Here is a 23,949-nt window from a genome sequence, read left to right on the forward strand (position 1 = left end):
AGAAGTTTATTTATTTATTTAGCCTTTATTTTGAGTGGGCGGGGTTTCAGCCAAGGCTGCTCTACCAACCCAACCCACTATACATTTACAAATATCCATGCCCGAACCCGGATTCGAACCAGGGAGCCTAGCACCACAGTCCAGCTTCAACTTAACTGCGCCACACGAGCCGGCACAAGGAAGTTGCAGGTGCCTTACCACACCCATCGACTCCAAGAGATGGTTCCCCTAGAAAACGTCAGAATGTAAAGGCGGATCTTATTGATCAAAGATATATGATGGCCTCAATAGCTCAGATGAAATAGGCGCGAGGTACTTTTGGTGGTGGTCCAATTATTCAAAATAGACATCTCAAGGACTTTCAGCCACAGACCCGTGTCGAATCTCTTAAAAGCATGGTTAGAATTATTGGAGGACTTTTTTTCGCCCATTTAACCGTTCCTCTATCTGCGTTAGTTTGAAAGATCTCCAGGTTAACATCAGAGAAAAATATGATAAGAGGAGACAGGAAAACAGACTGAATAATCATGAAAGAGAATAATAAAAAAGTGACAGATGGTAATAATAAGTAACACTATACATTGCAGAAATGTGACAGGGCGAAGTAGATTTAAGTGAAGGATAGTTTAGATTAATATTGTAGGTAAAATATCGCTTTAACTCTGGTGACATTTTCTTTGGGTTCTACCACTAGTTGCTTCCTTTATTCATCTGTTACAGCTACAGGCTGTAGCATATACAAAACCATCTTTAAGTTACAACTTACACAATAAAAAACATATTCATATAATTATTTTATACAGTCGGTTACAATTGTAAACTATTTTAAAAAAATAGTATTCTCTATAACAATTAATATAATACATAGTTGAGAGTGTGGTACTTAAATTTTTAAGTATGATACATAACATAATGCTTACGGTTAATTTATAGTCTCAATTTCAATCACAGATCTGGGTTTGGCGCAATTGTGAGTGTTACAGACAAACCAGATTCCTTTATCAGATTCACAATATCTCCATGACTGAGATTCATTATGTCAATATGGTTAACTGCAACAATATAATCCCCTACACGTAAACGGCCGCAAGTTTCTGCTGGACTGTCTTCAATTAGTCTGCCTGTGTATAATACAGTATGTCAATAATCATGTTGATAAATGTAAAACTAAGATGTTCCCAGGAACGTAGCTAGAAACTTGAGGTGGTGGGTTTACTACTTGGATTATCTATATTATCATTACGTAATTTCTATATTAAGAAATCGAAATGGATAAGCCAAATAGTTGCAAAGTGAACCTGACCAACCTGTAGCTACGTCCAGGGATGTTGGACTAAAACCACGGGGGCCGCCATGATGTGCACTCACATGGCGCGAAATTCAAATTAACTAATAAACAAGCACTAACCCAACATTAACCTCACGTTTTCTAAATAAATTACTGTGACACATGTCATTTTCCAAGGCTGCAATAATCTCAAAACTTGAGCACTAGGAAAATTCCCCTAGAAAATAACTAAAACGTGCACATCATGGCCGCGCCCATGCTAGGGCCATTTCTACCCCTATGCAACTGTTTGATCAGCAGTCAATCTTAATTTATAAGTTCGTGACTAAAACTTACCAATCGTGGAACCAATTTTGTTCACAGAAGATATAATAACAAAACCAAATCCTTCATTTTCGTTCCGATTTACGACAACATCGTAAGTCGCTGTAGGATGAGGCACCGAATTATACACAATGTTTGGCGAATAATCGTTCACACTTAAATTGCTAACTGCCGGAGTATAAGATCCATTAATGATGGGGAAAGTACGGCGTCGTAGTACCAAATTTACTTGACCCCTTGCACCTGCGGCATTCATAAGTTGAACGACTTGTCGATGGGAGGCCTTTAAAACCGAATATCCATCTACGCTGACAATTTCGTCACCAGATCGAATGCGACCATCTAGATCTGCAGCTCCTCGTGCCACGATATGGCCCACAGCAACCTGAAAATCAAAAATAGAAAAATTCTCTCTTAAATTTGATTATGTAATATAATAACTTTGTATGCGCTACTATATCCAAAAAAATGTAATGCGTAAATTAGATTCGTAGCAAACTTTTTATAATATTGGTTTTGGATACCATAAAAAACTGCAAAAATGTCCAACCTGTATAAGTATACAAGGGCTACTTAAAAAAGAAAACACGCATCGAATTTGGTGAATTACAAATTACCATTTGATAATAGTGCATAATACTTATTCGCTAATTCTCAGACAGGCCAAGTAATTTGATTTAATCTATGTAAATAAGGAATGTTGACTAGGTCATAGAGGAGATCATATAATTTAAATTATACTGTACACCCAATGGAATAATCAATTCCACACAATATGGCAGCACTGAGCAATGACAGGTGGAACAACTATAAATGAATAAACAATATTTAACAAAAGAAATGATAATAGGGAATTAACCAACATCGTGTATTGGTATGTTTTGTGGGAGGATGTAAGCTATTTTTGTTTAAATTCTCCAGAACATTCCATACATTGCGCATGCGCAGCAAAACCCTGGGCAAAGGGCTCTGCCCAGGTGAGACCGCATTTCCGCACCATTCAGAGGAATTGTATGAACGACAATCTTAACAAACCCTTTCTAGGTTAAAACGCTGGACCAGCTCTTATTCGCAAGAAGAATAGGACTGGAGCACAAAAGGCAATGATCAGGAAGCGCCGGCTCAAGGGTAAAACGTCGGGCCAAACGGGCCCTGCATCAAAGCCTAAGGCTGTGTCTCTGAGCCTAAGTGAGGTGCATTATGACTGCATTGAATGCAGTTGCTGACGCGAGAGGGGGGGACCTCTTCCTAGGCTGGCAGAGTTCCACTAGAATCCACAGGGTGCCATTTAGGCCGAATGCGAGGACCAGTGAACCTTGGACTGGTTGGAGAGAACCCTCCCTCTTATTAGGCCCTGGGATGGCGCGTCTCTGAAAGTTCAAAGCCACATCCCTAGGGTAACCAAAGTAATGGCGGTGTTATACAAGCTCCCGGATGACATGGCCACAATCTTGAAATTCCTCCAGAAGCAAAATCCTGGTTTCAGGACGAGCCTATGGAGGACGCAAGAAGGGTCCTCTCACATTAGGTGTCGATGAGGCATCCTATCGAGCACTCCCGTGGTAGAACCTTAAAGCGCACGCGGGCGTCTCGCATCTCACATCCATGACGAAAGTGAGTGAGCAAGAGATAAGAGGGCTGGCTCCACTGGAGCACTGGGACCCAGTTCCGTTGCGTCCCTCGTTATCGACCTTGAAGGGCCGTCGGGATTACTTCCGGCGCCCTCAGAGACCAAGAATGGTGTTGATGAGCTTTCGACTCGTGTGGCAGTTCTAGGCTCCGACCAGGGGTCCAAACCGTCGGCATCACTAGATGATGGACGAGGTAACCTTCTCATAGAGCAATTTGCAGTACAGTAAGGGGACGACAATGGCATGGCTTTACTACCTATGATCACAGATTTATTATTCTGTGCTATGATGTAGGAAGTCGGCATTGCTGCTTAATCCTTCATTCATTTCTCAACGAGATAGGTATGCCTATGCATTCAATGCGAAATCTAATAGTTCGCAATGAGAGCAATTAAATATGATATGACATCCCACTGCACGCGATATATGAAAATAAACTTATGTTCCACAATTTACTTAGTAATTTAGTATGGTATTTCCCAGTCCCAAGTCGGTTCCATATTATGCCAAATACGATATGTGAGGGGGTGCCTTACGGTTCGCCCCTGTCAGTAGGGATGGTGGGCGTCCCGAAAAAGCAAACGCCACATTTCTTTCTAAAGTATTTTAATTCGGCGATCGGTAGACCAATTTTTTGTGTGTCTGAAATGACTAACTTTTTGAAACAAAAATTTCATCGTTGTAGAAATAAGTTCAATTGAATAATTTTTTATGCATCTTGCGTCGGTGGTAGACTTTGTGTTTACTCGTACTATCAAAATGGCAGAATATCAACTTTATAGAAATGAGTGCATAAAAAATGTCGCTGCCTCCTGGACTATAAGGTAGACCATGGTATAATAAAGGTAGACAGTCAAAGAAATCGCATCACAATCAACACCCACACAAGGTCGGAGCTTGTGAATAATACCAACACCATATGACAATACACAGTAGCCCTTTGTTCTAAAAATAACTGTGCTTTAGGATTTCGCAGGTTTATGGTACACATAGCTTAGCAAATTGTTTCTTGGCGGGCAATTTTTATTTCGTGCTTTTTTCCATTAAAAATAGTTCATTTTAGAAGTAGGGATGTAATTACAAACCAGTGTAAAGTCTACTATTGAAAAGAATATATCGAATCCATTTTTCATCCAATTAATTATAACTTGTGTACCTACATAATAGTATATCGCGCAACGAGTTTAATGGCACGACGCGAAGCGGAGAGCCTTTAACGTTGCAAGTGCTTTAAAGACCAATTATACACGTGTATCTTACAGTATTTTTTATTATACCTGCAGTATAATTTAAAAATAGGAAATACAATGAAATCATATTGACGTTATACTCGAATACATGTCTAATTAAGTGGGCTGGGTGTTCGTAATTTCACGATTGCCATGGAAATGTCACTTGACGTTTGCTAATAAAAATCATCGTATTTGTGAATAAAACGATTTCTGTTTTAAAAGATAATACACCGTCCATTAAATCGCTTGTTGTAGAATCTAAACAAACGTTGGTAGGTGTAAAATCCAAATCCAGTAAAGCTCATTATAAAGAATATGAAAAGTTGTTTCCATGAATGAATAGGAAGTTACTTACGAATAAAATCTTAAAAGCATCGATAATGCTGGCATCTATGAAGGAAATGTCAAAGGTATTTAAATCTTCTATCGTTTGGTGCATTCATTCAAAACTTCAAACTATGCTGCGATTAAAATGTGGAACAGATTTGGAAGCATACCCTAAATTACGCGCGTTTGTGAAAGCTTCAACCAAAGGATAGGTACAATCCAAAGAAATATTTTGCATTTACAGAAAGCGACCTAAGAGGATCTTTTATTTCACCCAGATGACAGTTTCAAAAGTCATACCTACTTGAAGTATCGTTACTTAGCAACTTTAAAGCACGTGTGTTTTAAAGGCCTTTTTTCGCACGCATTTGAGTGTTTAAAACGGGGATTGTGATTCAGGTATAATAAAAATCAATATTTTATGCTAGATTTTATGTAGTAATCTACTCCAAAATTTTTAGATACTTTAGCATAAGTAGGTATCTACCATATTTTGAAAAACGCTTGCACTTCCTCAATTATAGTTTATAGCATTTTTAAAGGTGGTCTAACGATTTCTTCAAATTTTTTGGCATATTTTGCGTTATGTTCTATACATTTTTTTCACCTAAATCATAAAAATTCAAATTCAGAATCCCGATTTTAAAGTTCTGCGTGACGTCATGCACCAACTAGCATAATCTTGTTTTCTTTATTTACATCCTGACTACAAAAGTACGTGCTTGTTGTAAATATAGCGAAAGTCTCCGAAAGTTTCCGAAGGACGCGGCAAATTTTCGAGATAAAAACAAGATACTTTTTAACAGTGCTTTCAGACAACATTAGCGCCATCTGCCGTTATCCGTCTGATTTTGAAATGGTAACAATATAAACTAAAGGCAATAAGCTCCCCCACCACTCTGGCAGCGCGCTCTTAAAGAGAACATAGTTTCACAAACTGTAAAACAGGATTTGCATAGTTATAACACAAGGAACAAAAAACACATTTACATAACTTTCCATAGGCTCAATAAAACAAAGGATGGCGTATCATATTATGGGATGAAGTTTTATAATGCATTACCCACGAAAACTAAAAACTTAGATTCACTATCATTCAAAGCTAGTGTAAAGGAATATTTAAAACGTCGAGCATTCTACTCACTAAACGAATTTTTGAACAATAGTTTCAATGACTTAGATTGCTGGCTCTGTTTGTGAAGATGTTGCTATTTGTTGTCTAAATGTATATTTATTTTGTCCTTTGCCATTTTACCTAATTGTCATTTGTCTAAGAAAATAGAAATATTTTACATTTATATTGTATTGGTAGATATTTATGGTCCATTATGTCTGTGATAAAATGACGTGTGAAAATACTTGAAGGTATAAATCACCAATAAAGCATACATACATACAAATAGTAAAAAAAAAACGCACCTGTGATCTATCTTCTATGCCGCCAACTATTCGAAATCCGAAACCGATATCCTGTCTATTAAGCGTAATAGCGGTTTCTATATACTCGGGCGTGTGCTGCATAACGGGCCACCATTCTTGAAGATTTGCCTTTTGCATGGTAATGGAATCGTACACGTTACCATTTTCGGGACCATTTGCACGATAGGCGTGGCACTCAAAGCATGTGCAATCGTACCTATGCAAAACAGGAACGTGATAAGAGTATTTAGGATCATTTCCCATTAGGTAATCTACGGGTTGATTGTTATGGTTTGGTGTTTGCGTTAGATCAAATTCATCTTCCACGTCGACATTATCAATGAGGGAAAGTTGCAAACCGGTACGTAAATCTTGATTATAATGATCGTTACTATAATTGCACTTAAATAAATCGTTATTATTCGCCAACTCCTTCACAGGTGTTTTTGACGGACTTCTAGTATCTACGAGGGGAGTTTTCGGCCGGCTAGGTAACACTTCACGCTGTTGCGTACTGTAAATATCGGCTGTTGGTGTTTTACTACGGTAAGCATTGCTCATGTCTCGATTAGCAAATCTATTGTCTAGTTTCCTCGGTTTGTTTTTCGTGTTTGTCATTTTATTGGTCGAGGAACCACGTTGAACACATATAGTAGCATCTGCATTATAAGGACAGTTCTTTAACACCTGCACAACATCATCGTGAGACATGCTGCGCAGATTAATATCGTTGATTTCTAATAGAATATCGCCCTCCATTAGGTTTTTACAACGTTGACGATCGAGAATTTTTTTTACCCGTTGCCCACAAGCGCTATCTGCAATTGTGAAACCGAACCCGAGATTGCCTTTAACTATTCGAACCTTAACTTCTAACTTGCTAACGGGCAAGTTGTTGATTCCCTTTATTAAATCATCGATATTATCTTCAGTCTCCTGCACATTTTCTTCGTTGTCATCTCTTTCCAAGAAGTTGTAGTTAGTATCTAAATTTGCCATCCTTTTGTCCGAAGCTAGACTTTGTAAATTATCGTCTACTGCTATCGTGGTTACTACTTCAGTGTTCGGATCGTTGGGATCAAACGGTAGAGGATATCCGCGACACACTTCTAAAGTAACTGTGGAGCCAATAGAAATGGATTGGAATAGCCGAACGATCTGATTATGTGTATAACCCAAAACGCAAGTATCGTTGACGTAGACAATTACATCACCAGTCTGCAACTGACCATCCAGCCATGCCGGCCCTTTTGGAACGACAGACTTAATTTGCAAAAATTCGTCAACCCCATCGTCGCCACCAATGATGGTAAATCCTAGCCCGCGAGACGATTTTATAAGCGAAGTGCAAAAGCGCTGACCGCACAGTTCGGTGGGATCTTTCGTAAATGACGTACAGTTCGAACGACCTGAAGCTTCCGCCGCAGCACGTTTCGCTTGTAGGACAGGATTTTCATATTGTGTTCTCCGATTTACGTGATCTATAAAGTATGTGCCATAATGTGGATCACTGATTTTTTCCCAACCATACGGCAATTCGTCGTCCATGCAGTCTTCTAGAGATTTTTTTTGAAATTTTGAGAGCCTGGGGTCAAGCCAATGTGATGTACCCGTCGAATGGCTGAAAATGTTAATACTTTATTAATCCAAGTGTTGTTGCAATATAAATGTTTTGCTCAAATAAGTCTTATTTTCTAAAAAAGCAGGTTTATTGTATGATAAAACCCCATTTTTGTCACAATGGGTTTAGTTATCTTTAAAATTCGGAAAAAAATGATCACTTATATCATGATTCAATCTTTTCAAGTAAATAAAACAACGAGTAAAACAACTTTTGAGTTTGTCAAAAAATCGGATTGCGCATGCGCAAAACAAATTTTTTTGATTCGACATTAGTTTTACTTTTATTCGAGGTGCTTACATACAAAATTTCATGCAATTCGGTTCATAACTAACGGAAATGTCAAAAAAATCGCATTGCGCATGCGCAAAACACATTTTTTATTCGACATTAGTTTATTTGAGGTGCCTACATAAAGAATTTCATTTAAATATCTTAACAAATCAAAAATTTGAAATTGCGCATGCGCAAAAACAATATTTTAACAAATAAAAAATTGGGGTGGGCAAATATAAAAGTTGGGTTGCGCATGCGCAATTTTTTTTAAAAATTCATCGCATAGTTACCTCTGAGGTTTAAGGAATATATACTAACACAGAAAACTGGACATTCATATGTTCTTTGTAACAAGAGTTATAAAAGAAACCCTTTTTGGAGGTTTGGGCAGTAACTTTTTGGCCCGTTGGTCTACGTAACTGAAAAACAATAGCGACCTTTCTTATATCCTGAAGAACATGTGTATCAATTTTCAAAGCGATCTGACGTTTCTACACAGATAGACAGATGGACTGACAGACAGGAATACAAAATTATAAAAAGAATTGTCAATTTCAGAATTATCCTATATTTTCTTGGTTTAAGAGATACAGACAAATGCGAGGGTTACTACGGAAAATTGTGTACACTAAATTAAAACATTTATTGTATTAACTGCATTAAATCACATTATCTTGCATTAATCGCACAGATGAACTGAATGATTTGAACTACATAACTGGCTGTTCTCAATGTCTTTCTTAGTTTAGAGTCCGGTGCAACCACGAACTTCATAATATAAGTTAGAACTGCTAATGCTGATTGACAATGACAACTACATGGGGGCCAGCCATCGAAATGTGCATTTATCTTGGCGCGAAATTAAAATTCAACTAATAAACTGATCACAACGAAATATCGAAGGATCTCAGTAATTACAATTCACTTTTAACGACAATTTAGTTTTAATCTTACATAAATAAATACATTTTATAGTCAACAAAAATGCCTCAAATTTCATGTCTTGGTCATTGAGATAATGCTCTTAATCTTGTTCCCATAATAATCTGCTCTTGGTGTTTTTCCCAACGATCTTGGCGTATAAAGAGTGATTTTGAGATGTTTTGATCAAAATCCATGTGGTCGCCATAAATAGATCAAATTCATGTCATTGAGATCATGCTCTTGGTCTTTTTCCTAACGATCTTGGTGCATAAATAACAATTTTGACATGTTTTGATCAAAATCCACGTGGTCGCCAAAAATGCATCACATTCATGTCTTGGGCATTGAGATAATGCCCCTAGTCTTTTTCCCAACGATCTTGGTGCATAAACAAGGATTTTGACATATTTTGATCAAAATCCATGTAGCCTCAGAAAAATAATTTAACATCTTTGAATCACACACATGCGGTTATCAAATGTGGACGTGATGTACTCTTTCAAGATAATGCGTTTGAAAGCTTTTACAACTCCAAATTTATGTGTAAAGAATAATTTTGGGTACATTTTGCTCTAAAACTTTTGACCTATACCACAGAGAAGAGTTATATTGAATTATTACACATCTAAGAGTCATAGGGAATAATCTAGCGAAAGTCCGAACTCGATACATGACCTAGGGAATGAAATATGTTGATTTCTATTATATTGAGCCCGCAGTTTTTTCTGTTCCCGATTCACTCGAAGCCCTATAACTTTTGTTCCTCTTGAACCAGCTTCCTGAAAATCAATAGCATCCGTCCTTAATGTCCAAAGTACCCGTACACCAAATTTCAACACAATCGGCCACTTTTAAAAAGAGTTAGAGCGCACACGGACGGACGGACGACAATACAAAACTATAAAGGATCTGNAGTAAATAAAACAACGAGTAAAACAACTTTTGAGTTTGTCAAAAAATCGGATTGCGCATGCGCAAAACAAATTTTTTTGATTCGACATTAGTTTTACTTTTATTCGAGGTGCTTACATACAAAATTTCATGCAATTCGGTTCATAACTAACGGAAATGTCAAAAAAATCGCATTGCGCATGCGCAAAACACATTTTTTATTCGACATTAGTTTATTTGAGGTGCCTACATAAAGAATTTCATTTAAATATCTTAACAAATCAAAAATTTGAAATTGCGCATGCGCAAAAACAATATTTTAACAAATAAAAAATTGGGGTGGGCAAATATAAAAGTTGGGTTGCGCATGCGCAATTTTTTTTAAAAATTCATCGCATAGTTACCTCTGAGGTTTAAGGAATATATACTAACACAGAAAACTGGACATTCATATGTTCTTTGTAACAAGAGTTATAAAAGAAACCCTTTTTGGAGGTTTGGGCAGTAACTTTTTGGCCCGTTGGTCTACGTAACTGAAAAACAATAGCGACCTTTCTTATATCCTGAAGAACATGTGTATCAATTTTCAAAGCGATCTGACGTTTCTACACAGATAGACAGATGGACTGACAGACAGGAATACAAAATTATAAAAAGAATTGTCAATTTCAGAATTATCCTATATTTTCTTGGTTTAAGAGATACAGACATCCATCCTTTTCAAGTCATTTAACAATCCTCGCTTCACTTCCCATTGAGAGAAAAGTGTGTTTCCCTTATGAAGAAGCCATAACATGAATAGTACAATGTTTAAAACAAATAATTGACACCAGTACTAAGTAATCACCTCGGTAATCACCACTCAACAATCATTGTATTGTACTGATGACACTTGCAAAAAGGGGAACAGTATGATCAAAATAGACACTTCAAGGTCACCCACCCTCGCCCAACTGCCATCAAAGCAAAACTACTATACAGGGTGGTGACTTGCGTAACGCATCATAGGGATTTCAATGTAAAATTCATAACATGCAATTATTGGCTCCCCAAATTATTTTAGAGCAAAAATGTATTAAGGTTTTTTGTCGAAAAAATTTTTTTACGCCAATTAACCGTATTAGTTTTCAATTTTTTTCATATAAAGATGGAAAATTGGAAAAATAAAACCCGCATCTTTTTCAATAATCTGTGATGCCATGGAATTTTATAATACAAAAACTACACCAATATCTGTCATGCCATGGAATGTCTGCTATAAAACAAATCAAATTCTATAAAAAAGTATTATATTTAGAACAGCGAATTCAACATACAGAAAGACCAACTTACTAAAAACGGTTTCCTAATATAACAATTTACAATAAATGTTCGAATAAGTCACCATTAACTGCAATACAGTAACCAAGTCGATCATAAAATCCATTCCGAACTGCTGCTAATTGATAACTGGATATCTTTTTGTCTTAGAAAATTCCATGGCATCACAGATTATTGAAAAAGATGCGGGTTTTATTTTTCCAATGATTGGCGTATAAAAATTTGTTCTACAAAAAACTTTAATACATTTTTGCTCAAAAATAATTTGGGGAGCCAATAATCGCATTTTATGAATTTTACAGTGAAATCCCTATGATGCGTTACGCAAGTCACCACCCTGTATACAGTCTGACAAATAGTATCTGTTTTGGCGTTGCCTGTTTAAACTAAGATCTATTGTATTTTCAAAATCAGACTGGACACTTCAGGCGGCAGAAAAATGAGAAGAAATATCTCTAGGAAAATACTACTTGACTTGTTCCTTTGTGAACTAAACCACATAATTGTACGTAAATAGTAGAGTAAATACTCGAGTAAATAGGTACCTATCAAAATTACCTAGGAAATTAAAAAACCTTTGGAAGTATTGGAAATCGTCTATCTGCAGTCTTTTGAACTGCATGACTCTTGTATGTCCCTGAAAAGCATCAAACATTCTTGCATCACTAGAATGCCCTAGCCTATTCTCCCAATTTTTACATAGTACACCATGCCTTTTGCGATGTAGTGAATAAATACTTAATCACAATTCTCTACTTGCTTACGAAAAACGACTAGATAGGTCACTTCCTAATGTAACTGCGATATGAGAAATAGTGGGTCTGTGGAAGTCAGTAGGTACAAGTTAATTGATTAGATGTATTGGTTAAGGATAGATGATATAATAATTTCTCTCTTACTCTATAAAATAAACCTCCCCGTTGTCTGTGTAGGCCTTCTCCCATTTCGAGGGTAGTGGTCCCAAAGAATCGACATCCTCGTTGTTGATATTGTGACTAAAATTTTCTTCTTCATTTTCAAAATATGTACTGCTCCCTGGTCGTTCGCTCGGTTCAGTTCCTACCATTAGAAGATGGGATAAATTACTTTTGTCGCTTTTATGACTCATTCTTCTGCTTAAGAGATGTTAATTTCTATCACTTTCCCATCAAGTAGCTAACACTTGATGATGCAGTCATGTAGAATGGGTGCACTTGCATATTTAATGTAATTATAATTAATCACTTTTTGCGCGATTTAGAATTTTTATTAAAGTTCCTATACTCGCTACTACGAACAACACTGACCTTGTTATCTCCCAAAAGAAATAAACAGATTGGGATGGGATTAATTACAACTGTCAGAAAGTTATGTGGCTCAACGTACGGTCGACGATTAACAGTTAAACAGTGGAAGTAACTCCCGCACCAACCGCGGTCAAACAGACGTTTGTCTAAATTGTTCACGTCATACGATGCACTGTGCATCTTTAGGTACCTTTACACTATCATACTTCTCATGTGATTTGTCATATGATAAGTAACAAGCATTTAGATTTCTATTTTTGGTATTATGGCTGTCATAAGACAAATCATAAGGAAATAATATGGAAATAATACCTTATAATACGTAAATCGTGGAATAGGGATGTTTCTATTTCTGCATGACAAATGACATGACTTATTTTAAATATCCAAGTGATCCCGTCCTTTTATGGTTACTTTTCGCATTTTGCTGTTGTACTTATCTGAAAAAGCTGAATACTTGAGTAAACCAGTAAACTTTTGATTATATCATTGATTATAGGTGTGTATAATCAATGATTATAGGTATATTAGTTACTAATGAAAGAATAAATTAGATAAACAATAAATCGAGCAATAAATATTTACGAGTATATTGGTATTTGGTTGTCTGGTTGTAAGTGATGTTTTCAGACACACAATTGTCAAATAGTGTCTTGATTGGTAATTAACCCCTCAAATGTTTGGGGTAATCTTTCAAATAAAGGTACACTCATCCTTAATGTCGACCAAGGGGACGACTCTGTTTGCTTTGTTAATGAAACGCATAACCGAGAAATTATTTTTAAAATAATTGTTAAACTTTTTTCGTTAAAAATGTACTATGATTTTTGAGGCACTTTAGAAGTTCACCTATTTGTGCTTTACAGGTGATTTTTTTGAGTTCTAAGTTAGCCTGAAGGTACTTTTTTGTTGAATACTTATTGTGATAATTAGCGATTTATTTTAATACAGAAGTTAACCGCACAAAACTGCTTATTTGCCAATTTATTTAAAATTTTGCGGGATCCCGCAAATGCCGGGTTCCCGCGGGATTAACATCTAACGATCCCGCAAATACCGGGATTGAGATTTTGCTGCGGGATTGCATTCCCTAGCTGTAACTTTTGAACTATAGTAGCCCAATCTTGGAACTGTTTGAAATTATGGATTCTACAGGCCACGTTCTATAAGAAAAATTTTTTTCCGGGTCGATCTGAGACAATTTTTTTTTCGGGGCAAAAAAAAGGCAGGCCTTCCTTTTTGCCAAAAATCGACTGCATCAAAATTTCTCGGCAAAACACTTTTTCTTATTAATTTGGGTGCGTAGAATCCAAATCAATTCGTACTTTTTCGATCAGACTTCTCAATCAAAAGTTATAGATTAGAAACCAATTTCGAAAAAAAATTCAAAGGGCTGTAACTTGAACTAGTAGCCCAATCTTGGAACTGTTTGAAATTATGGATTCTACAGGCCACGTTCTATAAGAAAAAATTTTTTCCGGGTCGATCTGAGACAATTTTTTTTCGGGGCAAAAAAAAGGCAGTGTGTTTTGAACTAGTAGCCCAATCTTGGAAATTGGAACATTTTAATTTAGAGAAGTTATATAGGTTTCGTAACTTCTTGTATTAAAGTCATATGAAAAACCTGTTAAGTGTAAAGTAAAACATTAAAACTCATACGAAAAATATGTTGGTAGTAAATATCATATAACATATCATATAAAAAATCATGTGAGATATATTATAGTGTAAAGGTACCTTAAAGATTATTTTTCAAAAAATATAAGCAAAAAATATTTTAAACCTACAAATATCCTAATGCCTCCGCCGAATTGGATACGCATTTTTGTACAAAAAAATGTTGTTCGTTCCTAAGGAATCGAACCCGAGCCGCCCGAGCAAGCATACAGTTGGTATGAAAGGCGTTCGGATTCACGTTCAACGACCCGTCCCATGGTCAATTTTAATGGAATTTTTCAAAAATGTATTAATAAATGGATACAACTAAGTTTGTATATACCACAAATTCTGTCAGTGGGATTTTGGATGTTTTTCCAACCATTTCAAGCTGCGATGGTGCGTTATCACTTCGAAAAGTTACCCTTCCAGACAACCCTTGAGTTTCTTCACAGCCGAAATTCCTGAAAGTCATTATCTTGTGCGATCGTGGGATGTTTCTTTTTGCAGGGTTTAGTGCTGTGCTTACATAAGCGATAACCTTCTCTTTTCCCTCTTGTTATTAGGTTAATACTGCCCCTAATCCGGTAGAACAAGCATTGATTTGAAAACTAAACTTCTGGTTGAAATCAGGACAGGTCAGAATTGATTCTTCTTTTCATTTTTGCAAAGTGGTTTGTTGAACTGGGCCCTAATTAACACCCTTTTTTAGAAGGCTGGTCAGTGGGTAAATCAGCTGTGAAAATTGAGAGATGAATCTTCGGTACAACGATGCCATTCCTAAGAGTCTTCGGATTGCTTTTACCGTTCGGCGTAGTTCAATCTCTACTATAGCCTCGGCTTGTTCTGGATCTGGTTTTATACTGTCTCGGCCAGCTCAATGATTTATAGCAAACATTCATTTATCTCATTAGGTAGGTATAAGTTGTAATTGAAATCCATAGACTTCGCAGATGGGATAGAACTAAACCAAATGTCCTTCAAATGTCTTACCAATGACAATGATGTCAAAATACGCAAACGCCTTTTTTTTATCCCTAGACTTCTATCCAAAAGTGTTTGGAAAGTGGCTGGTGCGAAGTGTAGGCCAAATGATAAGATTTTGAATTGCAATCGTCTTCTGCCGGGGACCGTAAAGGCAGCTAGTCTCTCAAGAGAGGGTGAATATACAATGGTGATAGGTACCTATACAGACAACCTCTGAAAGATGCCCGATGTACTGAGAGATTCTCCTTAGTTACTCCTATGGGAGGCGAGTGGGACACTGCTTGTCGGATAATGTGCGACCGGGGTAGCCTGTTGGCAATAAAATTGTTCTCGCCGTTTGAATCGCCAGGCCTGGACGACGTCACACCAGTTTTTCTATGGGGGGGGAATCAATGCAACTGTATGTCTGTAACTAATCTAATAACTAAAGATACCAGGGTAAAACACAACAATACATGGGACTTTGTGTCAGACTGTGGTCACACGAGATCGCCCATCGCAGGACCGATTTTGTATAGGATTATCAAGAAAAAATCCGCGTAGGCATACTTTCTCACCACTGTAAATCAAGCAAGCACCTGCAGCGCATAATTTGGCTGAAGCATCTTCCTATAGAGGATGTAATACAGCCGAGGAGACAACTCACCATATTTTTTGTGTCCAAATGAGAGAGTTCATATTGGGGAATAGCTGTACCTACTGGCCGAACATGGCCAAGATTCTAATCGTGATCTAGCCCCTTCCCCTGCAGGTGTCCACAAGTTTGTTGTTGCGGAGAAGTAGAGTCTTTGAAGAGCGAGTGCCAGAAGCCCGATGAGAATAAATCCGTCGCTATCTCCTCGGAAGGCACGTCAGGAGTCGATGAGAGGAGCAATCGTAGATCCGTACCCGCACAAAGCCCGACGAAAAACCGTAACCGTCGCTTCACTTTATGCCGCAGCTAAGAATATATTCCTTCTAAAGTGGATTGGTCGACAGAAACCGACATCAATACTTGTACCCAAAGAGTAACCATACTCTTTGCTTGTACATACGGGTAGGGTAGTGCGAGGAGTACCATCATTATGCCCAGACTTATTAGCCGGAAGCCAATCCTTGTTGCTATTAAAGAGAATATCGACCTAGTAATCGATATAAGGAAGAACTCTATTTGCGACACGTAATAATAAAAACCGTAGGACGAGAAAGTTGTGCTACATCAATGAGAATATGCTCGTTATAGGAACACCGGCGCTTTTTCTAGAAGTTCTTGTCCAGACAATTGTGGTGCCGATAATGTGTCACCTGCACTGCTAGCAATGGGCTAGACGTAAATTTAAACCAAGTCCAATGTCCCTTCAAAACCCAAATATCAATTTGTCTAAGACGTGGATGTAATTTGCTAATTGACCTTCGACCTTTTATCTTCTCCTCCTAGACCCCCTTTTTCTCTGGTTCCATTAACATAGTGGCGCACAGTAGATCTGGGGAGATTATAGGAAAAGTGGTAGCTCCTCGCTTGGCACGATTTGCGACTGCCTGGTTTACCACAACCCTTCAATATACCCCTCGAGCTGACCCATTATACGTTTTTCTTCTGTTTTTTTGGACTGGCCTAAAAGATCACCTTCGATTCGAATTTGTAAATGAATTTACTAGGATAACAGGGTGCAAGATTTAACTAGGCCACAACCTTATCTCATACACAATGCATTGGCCAAAAGAACCGCGCTCGATATCCACTTTTGTTCAAAAGCCTATTGTCGTAATTTGCTTCCCGAAGGCTGGACTTGACAAACGTGAAAACAGATGTTAACAATAATTTCACGTTTAATTTTAATTCACATGTATGTACCTAACTTAGGAATCTTCTCGGAAAACCCTCTTTAGTTGCTAAATTAATTATTTGATTTTTTTTTTAAATTTTATTTTGCCTTTATTTTTGAGAGAGCGGGGTTTCAGCCAAGACTGCTCTACCAACCCAACCCACTATACATTTAGAAATATCCATGCCCGAATCCGGATTCGAACCAGGAACCCTTAGCACCACAGTTCGGCTTTAAATGCATATTGAAAAAGTAAGATAGATTGTGAACGCCAAGGCAATCACCAGAAATCATTCCGCTCAAGCATTTCTTTTGACATTTTTTATACGCAATCAAATGGAAAAATGTTTCTATGAAGACACAATAAATATAGATATCATTTGTACCTATATGAGTGAAACTACTCCAATGTATAATTATTATATTAGTATCACATATTATTTACTGATAATAATAAATAGGGCATAGGAGGTAAAATTTATTTAATCTCCTAGTTGGGAATCATTGCCAATAACCAAGTGAAGAAACTGGAACGCTAGAGCTAACAATGATATTCCCAGAAGGTCCCCCATAGATGTCAGATAAGGTATGGCCGAATTATCTGGATCGATTTTGCGTTTCCACATCCAATGTATCATTATATACGCAACGTACAGCAGCGTAGCCACTTGGACTACTGCCGCACACAAATATGCTAACACAAAAATTGTACTAAGAGACGTATTTCCTCCCTTTATGTGAACAATAGTGTACAGGAAAATAAGGTGACCTGGAACGACCATTGTCATCAAAACACGGGCCGTTCGTGAATGCGCTTCTTTCCCACAAAATCCACTAACAGGAGATATAAAAATAATTGATTCTTCCTCTGTTTTTAAACTGGATGAACAGAGCCCCAATTCTTGCTCTTTGTGTAACGAAGTTGATATTCGACTAGCATGAACAGCGACTAAGTTGCCACCGACCCCGTTCATTAGTGGTTGAAATCTTGCTATTCCCTCAAACTTTGAGACCATAATATCTAAAATGAGACCTCCCATTGAACTAATTAACATAGCGCCTAGTATTGGAGTCCAGCCGTGGTACAAAACTTCTCGTGTGCGTACATTATGTTTTGCCACCCACACCCAGCAGGGTATTACCGTAATATAACCGACGATTATGAACGGTGCAACCCAATCTCGCTTTCCTTAAACAATATAACTATAATTATACGATGATGGAAGAAGACAACTTACCTATGCAATCATACAAAGCCGTAGACACCCACGATAATAAAGCTAGCGAAGTAATATCTCCTAAGCTTGCGGCTATTGGCGTCGCCACGTTATCTGGATTAATATGGCACAATCGAGATAATACAACAGCGCCTGATGTTACCAAACCCAAAACAAAACTTGCAAGTGATACAGTTAACAAACTGCTAGCACAAATCAAAAGCACATGCGCTAATTCAACTTCGTTGCTTCGAATCCCACCCATGATCACAGCGACCAGAGATCCCAAAAGCCCAACTACAATAGCTTGGCACTGAAATGTTTCAAGTATGCAAATATGCCAATATAGGGTCGGCTCCAAACCTGAGTAAGCATCAAGTTTGCAGTAATCATATTCCATTTCTGCTTAAAAGAATCCATGCGTCCTAAATTAGCATGCGTTGACAATCGCGATGCTAAAGTCATTTCCAGGTTTCCTTTTAATCCGAGAAGTGGCGGCGTTAAGATGACCAATTCAGTTATTTCCTCGAATACAGGCAGATGCTAACATAGAACATATGATTCAACCAATCTACTAAGATGAGACTTACTTGTATTCGATCCAATACTAATCCTGCAAAAACCATTCCAAATCCAGCTATTAAAAATGGTATAAACACTTGTATTGCAACGGAAAAGTAAGTTTCTTGCATTTGAATTTCATTCTCTTCACAAGTACTTGTTTCAATAAGCGTTTGTGATAATTTTCTTATGCCATCATTGGTTGTGGATGACGAAGGGTCCGTTACATTTGAAGAAAAACCACTGCTTTTTTCGCTAGAGAAAAAGATTGGCTATGTACCTGATCGTGCACACCTACCTACATTTTTTTGTATAGGGATCTTGCTTGCGTGGTTCCTTAACTTACCTTATTCGATTTTGGTTTAGTTTGTTCATATCCTATAGAAACCTAATGTCATCTAAGAACTTTGTGCGTATTTTGAAAAACCATTAAGTTCATAGCAGTCACAAATAAATGCTCTGAATTCTGCTACAAACGAGAATCGCTTCTGAACAAAATGTTTGCAATTTCTATAACACTAAGCAGCTAATCAGAACTACTGCTGTATTTCCGATATTTGTATACATAACGTGGATAGGGATTAGTAAATGCCTATATGCAAAGCTGTAATAAACTACTTATCTTAACAAAAGTGAAAGATAAATATTCTTAAGTCATCATTTGCGCTTGGAATTGTTTTACGAGGTCGGATTCGTAGAAATGGTGTTCAATCGCTATTTTGTGTTTTGTCAGATCAGATCATTCCATTTTCGGCCACTCGCCCTACCCTATACGCATAAGTACAACATTGAAAATGAATTGAAAGTTCAGACTATATTTAATATTCAAATAAATATGAAATGGTATTCTTAAATAAAAGTGTTTATTTACACACCTGCTGTAGTTTATAACTCCGCTGTCATTTAAAATTCCCAAACTCAAAACCTAGAGACTCACTCATCAAAAAATATGCCTTTTCGCCTAAGAACCAAACTATTCGAATCAATAACGAACACAGTAAAAGGTTACCTACCAGTGACCAACGCCAAACGGTACACCACAAGATAATATACTGGGGCCATTGCTATCCTTGATGTACATTATTGACTTACCACGAAATATCTCTCACGAATTCATAGTGTCTACTGGGTGCCGATGATTCCATGTTAGTTTAAGATCGAGGTATAGCTAATCGGGCTAAAAAGCTCGACCCAGTGTTGAAACTGAAATGCCTTGCTGCACTAACACACATGAATGTTTTCAAAACTATGGTAAGGTAATTGTCTGGGTCCTGACAACTCAGAATGTGTCCAGTTTGTTGCCCTACGTCTGAACCCTAAATTAAATTTAAATAGCTACAGTGATTAAATCACCTCCAAACTCAGCTTAATATATTCATTTTACGAAGGTCGTATAGACATGTGATTTGTTACTACTGGAAACGCGTACTTCGCTATTGTCACAGTCTGCTGCATTTTTATTTAATAATAATATGTTAATTAACTACCCATAGCGGATGTTACAATTAAAATAAAATTTAATGAATCTTAATAAATAAACCATATCCCCACTATACCCATACAAAGCGGGCAGAAAGGGTCAGTTTAGATTATGCACTTCCACTTGTCCCGTAAATAATTCTAATGTAAACCAAAACAATTATAAATTAAATTGCATAACCAATACCTTTGATTACAATATTCAAAGACTGTATGGTTTTAGGAGCATTCCACCGAGAACAATCGCGAGAATTTCTTCATAAAAGTCCTACCGCAAGGTGCTGCAATGCATGGTGGAACCACAAAAATGGTCAGAGTGTCATATAATTGTGTTGTGTTTTCTATAATTTTTATTTTGTGATTACTTTACAGTATAAATAATGACCGTTATTGCTTGGACAATTTAAAACTGAGCTTTCCGATTGCGCAATAAGCTTTCTTAAAATTCCTACCGAAAGATATCGTATACTAGTGCAGTATTTGATATTTTAAATGCGAAAATGACGAATCCAAAATTACTTTTTGGAAAATAACTATACACGGGAATGTAGTTGGGTTGTAGTGAGCAGGTATATCGCAATCGATTCAAAGTAATGATTCTTTAATTACTTTTGTTTGAAAGGTCATATTCAAAATTTGTTCAGCAATATTGTTTGTAAATTTATAACGGGAAATGATGACTATTTTTGTTGTCCGGAGAGAATGAATTTTTTTTCGGATTTCTAAGAACTAATTTTCGATTCACATTCACATTGGAAAACTTTCAGATACAAAATTTCGTCGAGATAAACATTTTTATTTGCGAAAAGGGCACATTGAAAAATTTAAAAATGGCATTAGTTCAATCTTTCTATGTATGAGGACAACAGTAATGAAGAAACTACAATTTAACTACTACATTTAAATTTTTTCAAATTAAAAATACACATTTATGATAATTTCAGCTAAATAAAAGAAGAGTTGCAATTATATAATTATACACAGGGTCCTGCAACAGTGCGTCGGTCTTTCCTACCTCATACCATTGATGATATTAGTGTGTATAATCAATCCTTATACTTGGTAAAACATATAAAGGAAACCTTTTGTGGAAATGTCAACTACATATAGATGGTTGCGCGCCTATAGAAATTATTTTTGAATGTGCTGAGTGTTCCATTTTTACGGTGTAAATAAATAACTGATTTGTTTAAAATGGAACACTGTATATCTTTAGTTGTTTCGATATCATTTATTAACTTTTACATTGACACCCATTCACTTTTTGACTTTTTGTCATGTCATCTCATTAATTTTTTTCCGAATAATTCCGCCATATAAGCAAGCCTCACTTTCATGAATCGTAGCGTCCGTTTTTCAAGTTAAGAAATAAAATTTGAGCAATAATGTTAATCCTAGTAAAAGGCGACACTTCGATGGTGAGAAAGTTAGATTTAGTGATACAGGGTGTTCACAATGAAATGATAAAATTTCCTGTTTATAAAAGCTTTTTCAATATTTTTCACAAGAGTACTTACCTACCTCTTAATTAATTACGGGGGGCTAATTTTTTCGGACCTATGGGCGCACACAGTATACCGCAAAATACCCCTATTGAATTATTGAAGCTCATCAAGACCAATTACACTTTACATTAGGTACCTACCAACCTACGCCGAATTACGTTCATCATAATTACCAGAATATTGCTGTAAGAATTAGGTTAGTAGTAGGTAAGTACTCAGTAGGCCAGTGGTGTTCCCATAGATATGGTATTATCCATATACGCCGTACACCTACTCTCAAGCAATTTTTAGACATACAGCGTACTATACTCTCAATCAAGGTGCCACATTCCTTAAATATTTCATAAAACTAATTGCATATACTGACCTGCCTATATCTAATACGTTAGTACCCAAGGAATTACTAAATAGTAGGTACTGTTGTATATTATATTATAATGTATCCATATCCATCAGTGTATAGGTACGTATATTTGCTAGTTTTCAAATGCCGCTGGCCGATATATCAAAATATAGACGTGCTTAAACTTTAAAGCAAAGAGTAGTTACTCTTTGCTTAAAGGTAGAAGGCTTGTTTGACGTTTTGAGATAATCTTTATTTATTTATTGTTTCTCTTTTGTTCTGGGCCCAATTACAGAAGAGGTGCCCCTGCATAAGATCTTAAGTTGTTCTATACTACTCCGGTATTTACTTTACGAATTAGAAAAACTGCAGGAAAACCCAATCCGGAGTAGGCGGCAGAATGCTCGAAACTAATCTAAGGAAATTCCCATCCCTGCCACAGATGAAAAATTCTTATTTCAGCCCAGGTTCGAGCACCCTACCTCGGGCTCTGTAGCCCAACGCTCTACCACTGAGCTACACAGTCGGTGCTATACTCAAAAATATACTCAAACAGAAGTACAAACTACTGATGTACTAGCGTGTCTTGGCTAGTATATTGTACCTACTGTCTATACCTTCCCGCACGCATCGGATATGACCAGTTGTGATCATGATTACCTATTCATCTATGAACTTTGTTGATACATTGAGTTTTTTTATCTTGTTCATTGCAGGTTAGCTCCACGGTAACCTTGTTACCTGTCGTCGAAGTGTATTTATGTTTTCGTTTTTAATTTCTTCATGGTAAACTAATCGTACTAGACATTTCTAATTACACATCATTCGGCCACTTTTTAATGGAGATTTCGAATATGGCATTCCGTTTTTGATAACTTTCAAGATGACGGAAAAACACATGGCCACTTTGGTTTTTCTTATGGGCGCCGTTTTGGATTTTGACATTTTGAGATTACGCTTTTTTTTTCTTTCCAACGATATATCACACATGGTGGTTCCAGTATCATATTTTTCCTAAAAAGACAATTTTCATTTTCTGGGAAGAGTGCTTTGCAAAAACAAAATGTTCTTTTGTTGTGAACAAAAGGTTGACTTATTTCTAGTAGTGTCATTTACGTTTGTCCTAATTTTATTGCGAAAGTATTATTTTTTTTTAAATTTGAATTGTAATTTTCTTGCAAACGAATTGGGTTCAATTCTGTTTGGCGATGAAAATCGAATTTTCTAAACACAGACGGATGGATCAAACTGTCAACCTTTTGTTCCCATTAAAAGAACGTTTTGTTTTTCCAATAGCACTCTTCCTAAAACAATAAAAATTGTATTTTTAGGGAAACTATGATACTGAACACCACGTGTGACCAGAAACCACAGAAATTCGCAACTTTACCCCAATTTAACCAACTTTCTAGATCTCCATAGTGGCACTAGAAAAATGGACACCGTGTATAGAAAACTATACCAGACTAGATCCGCGATATGATATGATACATCATAATCTATACATTTGTTAATTGGGTGTTAATTACTAATTACTTTTTATCTATACTTGCGCCAATTCCATCCGTCCATCAAAAGTTTGAGCTGGACCTTTGAAGCTGCTTTTTTTGTAATTATGTTGCGTAGGGTAAGCGAAGTCCCCTTGATAATTTAGATTTCAAAGAAACTTTAACGGCATATATTATGACATTATGCAGAGGTATATGCATTAAAAAAAGTAGCTTGCTTACGCTTTTAGTGGCAGTAGGTAGGTACCTATTCATGTTCTGTGTATCGAAGCTTATGCGCAAAAAAATCATCTGGAGACAATCACACGTGGCTTTCCTACTTGTAGTAATAAACATCAATTACGCCAAT

At 36.8% G+C, this 23,949-nt stretch overlaps 2 protein-coding genes across 5 annotated transcripts; both read right to left on the reverse strand.

Moving 5' to 3' along the window:
- Nucleotides 1-770: 770 nt before the first annotated feature.
- On the reverse strand, nucleotides 771-12,595 carry LOC116165642 (membrane-associated guanylate kinase, WW and PDZ domain-containing protein 1). The gene is made up of 4 exons (XM_031480249.1): nucleotides 12,153-12,595; nucleotides 6,222-7,842; nucleotides 1,625-1,997; nucleotides 771-1,121 (listed from the first exon to the last, which is right to left on the reverse strand). The coding sequence occupies exons 1-4, from the start codon at nucleotides 12,359-12,361 to the stop codon at nucleotides 946-948; spliced, it is 2,379 nt and encodes a 792-aa protein (XP_031336109.1). The 5' UTR covers nucleotides 12,362-12,595; the 3' UTR covers nucleotides 771-945.
- Nucleotides 12,596-17,438: 4,843 nt separating this feature from the next.
- LOC116165242 (solute carrier family 41 member 1-like) lies at nucleotides 17,439-20,091 on the reverse strand. Of its 4 annotated transcripts, XM_031479509.1 has the most exons (7): nucleotides 19,779-20,091; nucleotides 19,641-19,726; nucleotides 19,112-19,533; nucleotides 18,795-19,020; nucleotides 18,568-18,747; nucleotides 18,226-18,517; nucleotides 17,439-18,176 (listed from the first exon to the last, which is right to left on the reverse strand). In XM_031479509.1, the coding sequence occupies exons 3-7, from the start codon at nucleotides 19,138-19,140 to the stop codon at nucleotides 17,470-17,472; spliced, it is 1,434 nt and encodes a 477-aa protein (XP_031335369.1). In that variant the 5' UTR covers nucleotides 19,141-19,533; nucleotides 19,641-19,726; nucleotides 19,779-20,091; the 3' UTR covers nucleotides 17,439-17,469. The 4 variants fall into 4 exon arrangements, with proteins under 4 accessions (XP_031335369.1, XP_031335367.1, XP_031335368.1 ...); XM_031479507.1 differs by lacking the exons at nucleotides 19,112-19,533; nucleotides 19,641-19,726 and having other exon boundaries at nucleotides 19,858-20,091; XM_031479508.1 differs by having other exon boundaries at nucleotides 19,112-20,091.
- Nucleotides 20,092-23,949: the final 3,858 nt, after the last annotated feature.

The sequence above is a fragment of the Photinus pyralis genome, unplaced genomic scaffold (assembly GCF_008802855.1).
Source record: "Photinus pyralis isolate 1611_PpyrPB1 unplaced genomic scaffold, Ppyr1.3 Ppyr1.4_LG3a, whole genome shotgun sequence".
NCBI lineage: Eukaryota > Metazoa > Arthropoda > Insecta > Coleoptera > Lampyridae > Photinus > Photinus pyralis.

Excerpts from the sequence above, each read along its gene's own strand:
- LOC116165642 (XM_031480249.1), bottom strand. The coding sequence starts at position 12,361 with ATGAGTCATAAAAGCGACAAAAGTAATTTATCCCATCTTCTAATGGTA. Across the intron at positions 7,843-12,152 it reads GGGGAGGTTTATTTTATAGA|CCATTCGACGGGTACATCAC; the intron begins GTAAGAGAGAAA and ends TAACATTTTCAG. Across the intron at positions 1,122-1,624 it reads CAAAATTGGTTCCACGATTG|GCAGACTAATTGAAGACAGT; the intron begins GTAAGTTTTAGT and ends TATTATACACAG.
- LOC116165242 (XM_031479507.1), bottom strand. The coding sequence starts at position 19,910 with ATGGAATCATCGGCACCCAGTAGACACTATGAATTCGTGAGAGATATT. Across the intron at positions 18,518-18,567 it reads CAAACTTGATGCTTACTCAG|TGCCAAGCTATTGTAGTTGG; the intron begins GTTTGGAGCCGA and ends GAAACATTTCAG. Across the intron at positions 18,177-18,225 it reads GGCTTTGTATGATTGCATAG|GAAAGCGAGATTGGGTTGCA; the intron begins GTAAGTTGTCTT and ends ATATTGTTTAAG.